The sequence below is a fragment of the Cebus imitator genome, unplaced genomic scaffold (genome assembly GCF_001604975.1).
Source record: "Cebus imitator isolate Cc_AM_T3 unplaced genomic scaffold, Cebus_imitator-1.0 Scaffold85, whole genome shotgun sequence".
Lineage (NCBI taxonomy): Eukaryota > Metazoa > Chordata > Mammalia > Primates > Cebidae > Cebus > Cebus imitator.
In genome coordinates this window covers 545,095-549,850 of record NW_016107400.1, presented here as the reverse complement: position 1 = coordinate 549,850, position 4,756 = coordinate 545,095, and the positions used below count along the sequence as shown (strand labels likewise).

General features: G+C 47.7%; 1 protein-coding gene across 4 annotated transcripts in view; it reads left to right on the top strand.

The window, feature by feature from the left end:
• Positions 1-4,756, top strand: part of UNC45B (unc-45 myosin chaperone B) — a 40,188-nt gene that overhangs the window by 1,797 nt on the left and 33,635 nt on the right. For all 4 annotated transcript variants that reach the window (XM_017534221.2, XM_017534219.2, XM_017534220.2 and 1 more), the window contains 2 exons: positions 907-1,082; positions 3,502-3,591. In XM_017534221.2, coding sequence (XP_017389710.1) covers positions 907-1,082; positions 3,502-3,591 — 266 coding nt within the window. The remainder of the gene's footprint in view (positions 1-906; positions 1,083-3,501; positions 3,592-4,756) is intronic.

Genomic DNA, 4,756 nt, shown 5'->3' with positions numbered 1-4,756 from the left:
AGTTTTACTCTGTGGCCAGGCATCAGGCTGGAGTGCAATGGGGTGATCTCGACTCACTGCAACCTCCACATCCTAGGTTCAAGCAATTCTCCTGCCTCAGTTTCCCGAGTAGCTGGGGCTACAGGCATGCACCACCATGCCCAGCTAATTTTTGTATTTTTTAGTAGAGATAGAATTTCACCATGTTGGCCAGGATGGTCTCGATCTCTTGACCTTGTGATCTGCCTGCCTTGGCCTCCCAAAGTGCTGGGATTACAGGCGTGAGCCACCACGTCCGGCCTTTTAATTTTTTTTGAGATGGAGTCTCACTCTGTTGCCCAGGCTGGAGTGCAATGGCATGATCTTGGCTCTCTGCAACCTCTGCCTCCCCGGGTCAAGCAATTCTCCTGTCTCAGCCTCCCAAGTAGCTGGGATTACAAGCGCCTGCCACCACGCCTGGCTGATTTTTGTATTTTTAGTAGAGACAGAGTTTCATCATGTTGGCCAGGCTGGTCTTGAACTCCTGAGCTTGTGACCTCCCGACCTTGGCCTCCCAAAGTGCTGGGATTACAGGCGTGAGCCACTGCGCCCGGCCTGCCTGGCTGTCTTAAGAAGGAGGGAGCTCCCCACTGCAGGAGGTATGCAAGCATCAATTGGTTAAGCTCCTGGCAGGGATCCTGTAGCAGAGACTGGAGCATTAGGAATTGGATGACATGATCCTTAAGCTCTCTTCCTACCTTGAAACTCTGTGGATCTCACTGTCTCCCTAATAAAGGGGAGGTATGGACCAGAGAGTCCATATGGGTGCATAATCTCCAAGGAAGACATAGAAGCCCAGCAAGAGCATGCTTCCTGGCATTGGGGCAGTGGGGCTGGTGGTCTGTTGTCTGGTTCCCTAAGGGCCTCATCCCCACCTCTCCTCGATAGCCATCGATATCAACTCCTCGGATATCAAAGCTCTGTACCGGCGATGCCAGGCACTGGAGCACCTGGGGAAGCTGGACCAGGCCTTCAAGGACGTGCAGCGTTGTGCCACCCTTGAGCCACGGAACCAGAACTTCCAGGAGACGCTGAGGAGACTCAACACCAGCATTCAGGAGAAGGTGAGCTGGATCTCTTCCCACAGCCCTTGGCTACCCAGTTCCTCTCTTCATTCCTGGTAGGAATGGGTTAGGGAGGTGGGACATCAGGGCAGGGCTAGCCCTACCTCCACTCTGAGATGGAGATAGCAAGTGGCATGGGCGGGCTGCACAGAACGGCTCAACAGGTGCTTCTATTTGTAATGCTTGTTCGAGGGCACATGCCAGCCAAGGCTACAACACAGGTCTTTTAAATTCCATATTGGGCTGGGTGCCAGCAGCTCACGCCTGTAACCCCAACACTTTGGGAGGCTGAGGCGGGTGAATCACCTGAGGTCAGGAGTTTGAGACTAGCCTGGACAACACGGAGAAACCTCATCTCTACTAAAAATACAAAAAATAGCCAGGCGTGGTTGGGGGGTGGGGTGCCTGTAATCCCAGCTACTCAAGAGGCCGAGGCAGGAGAATTGCTTGAACCTGGGAGGTGGAGGTTGCAGTGAGCCGAGATTATGTGCCATTGTACTTCAGCCTGGGCGACAGAGTGAGACTCCATTTCCCCCGCCCCACTAAAAAAAATTCCAGATGGAGGCTTAGAAATATTGTTATAACTTAGTATGTCTGCAACACGATCTATCTCTCTTTCTAGGTATTATAAAATACCTGGGAATTGAGGACATCGATGAGGGACAGAGGAGAGTCAGGCCCCATTAGGAGCATGATTTTTTTTTTTTTTTTTTTTTTTTTGAGACAGGCTGTTGCTTTGTTGCCCAGGCTGGAGTGCAGTGTCATGATCTGAGCTGCTCACATCAATCTCTGCCTCCTGGGTTTAAGCAATTCTTGTGCCTGAGCCTCCTGAGTAGCTGGGATTACAGACATGTACCATCATGGTGACCTTCTGTATTTTTGGTAGAGATGGGATTTCACCATGTTGGCCATGCTGGTCTCAAACTCCTGGCTTCATGTGGTCCACCCACCTCAGCCTCCCAGAGTGCTGAGATTATAGGTGTGAGCCACCGCATCTGGCCAGAAGCATGAAATATTTTCTAGGAAAATAGAGTAGGGTGGAGAGAACCTGGACCAGCGGTGAAAAATCCTGAACCCTAGCCCTGGCTCAACTGCTAGTTTTGTGGGGCATCTCTTGGGGTGTTGGTTTCCTCTCTGTAAGAGCAGTAAGGTAATTGATCACTCAGCCCCTTGCTCCAAGACTCAGTAACTTCTACGCATCTGGAGCAGCCCTGTGGTAGGACCACAGCATGGTGTCCAGGGTGCAGACTCAAGGACTGAGGAAATACAAACTAAGGAGAGATTCAGAGAGGGATAGGCCAAGGAAAGACCTCTCTGCACCCCCAAAGGAAATGAGAACAGGGCTGGGTGCTGTGGCTCATGCCTGTAATCCCAGCACTTTGGGAACCCAAGGTGGGAGGGTCACCCGAGCCCAGGAGTTAGAGACCAGCCTGGGCAACATAGGGAGACCCTGTTCCTACCAAAAATTAAAAATAAACTAAAAATAGGCTGGGTGCAGTGGCTCAAGCCTGTAATTCCACCACTTTGGGAGGCTGAGGCGGGTGAATCACTTGACATCAGGAGTTCAAAACCAGCCTGGCCAACACGGTGAAACTCCGTCTCTACTAAAAATATAAAAGTTAGCTGGGCATGATGGCACATGTCTATAATCCCAACTACTCCAGAGGCTGAGCCAGGAGAATCACTTGAACCTGGGAGGCAGAGGTTACCGTGAACCGAGGCCATACCACTGCCCTCCAGCCTGGGTAACAGAGTGAGACTTCATCTTAAAAAAAAAAAAATTAAAAATTAAAAAATGAGCTCAGAAGTAGGTGGGAGTAGTGTGGACCCAAAGAACAAAGTAGTAGGAGGTTCAAAAGGAGCTGGCAAGGTGGAAGATGAGGATCAGTAAGGTCACTTTATGAAAGACCCAGAGCAGTGGGGTTGGAGTGGGGATGGCGAGGGACCAGATATCCAAACATAATGAGTTTGATTTACTTGAAACAGTGCTGGAAAGCTGCTTCATCTACACTTCAGGTGTGTTAAAAAGAAAAAACAGAAAGCTGCTTCAGGATTCTGAGTATGGAGACATATTTCTGTTTTATCCCTATTTAAATGTCTAATAGCAGATTGTTTACTAGACTCTAAAACTGGGCTGATGACCCTTTGCCTTCCTAGACTGTTGTGATGACCAAATGGGATAACAAATGCAGCCAGATGGTGAGCCTTCGGGGCAAGGACTTGGTTTTGTTCACTATTCTATTGCATTTATTCATTCATTGTAGTTATCCAGTAAATGTCAAATGAATATCTGAATGAATGTATGTGTGGGAGCCCAGAGTAGACACCCCGATATTTACGGAAATGAACTGAATGTGGAGCCCACTGAAATGACGTGGACCCCGCCTGCCTCCCTCCCCACTGCCTCCTCTCTCCTCAGCTCCGAGTGCAGTTCTCCACAGACTCGAGGGTACAGAAGATGTTCGAGATCCTTTTGGACGAAAACAGTGAGGCTGATAAGAGTGAAAAGGTGAGTGCTGGCCAACGCTATGCAGCCAACAGAAGGGCCCAGCCAACAGTCTGAACAGTGACATTATTCCAAGGGGGAAGGGGACCCGCAGGCCTGTCTTTGGAGCCCAGGAAGGAAAACTGGCCAAAGGTTAAGCACGTTAGGACACAGGGTAAACCATAAGAAGGACTGAGATTCGGGTGAATCCAGCGAGGAGAGTCATGCAGCTGGGTTGGATCCTGTCTTTGTTTGCAATTTTGATGTTTTGTTCATTATGGATTTTTCTGGCATTGATTTTAATTTTAAAAATATAGCATTGACAGCCAGTCACGGTGGCTCACGACTGTAATCCCAGCACTTTGGGAGGCTGACACAGGCAGATCACAAGGTCAGGAGTTTGAGACCAGCCTGACCAACATGGTGAAACCCCATCTCTACTAAATTTACAAAAATTAGCTGGGTGTGGTGGCACGCACCTGTAATCCCAGCTACTTGGGAGGCCGAGGCAGGAGAATCGCTTGAATCTGGGAGGCGGAGGTTGTAGTGAGCTGAGATTGCACCACTGCACTCCAGCCTGGGTGACAGAGTGAGACTCTGTCTACAAAAAAAAAAAAAAATATATATATATATATATATATATATATGTATATATGTATAGCATTGACTATTATTTGATTGTTGAGTTCTTTGGTGCCCCTCTAAATTTTGCATCCTAGGCAAGTACCTCATTTGCTTCACTATAATTTTGCTCCTAAGAAATAACGGCCCATTAAAATCATGCTTTATTTTATTTAAAAATATTGTAAAGTAGTCATTCTGAAAAATTTAAATATTTACCAATATGATCATCCTCTTAACCAAATTTGTTACGTTTTTTTAAATGGTCCCTTCTAGTCCTTCTGCAGAGGCAAAAAGTTGAACATCTGTGTGTTTTACATTCATAAGAACTTGAGAGACAATGTTTGGGGAATTTTTGTTAGTTTTATGGTCAATAAATCCATAAACTATACAAACATCTTTCATAATAAACTCTTGTGAGAAGATAATGGGTTGTTCTAGATAAAAAAAGTTTTTTTTGGAGCCGGGCGCGGTGGCTCAAGCCTGTAATCCCAGCACTTTGGGAGGCCGAGGCGGGTGGATCACAAGGTCAAGAGATCGAGACCATCCTGGTCAACATGGTGAAACC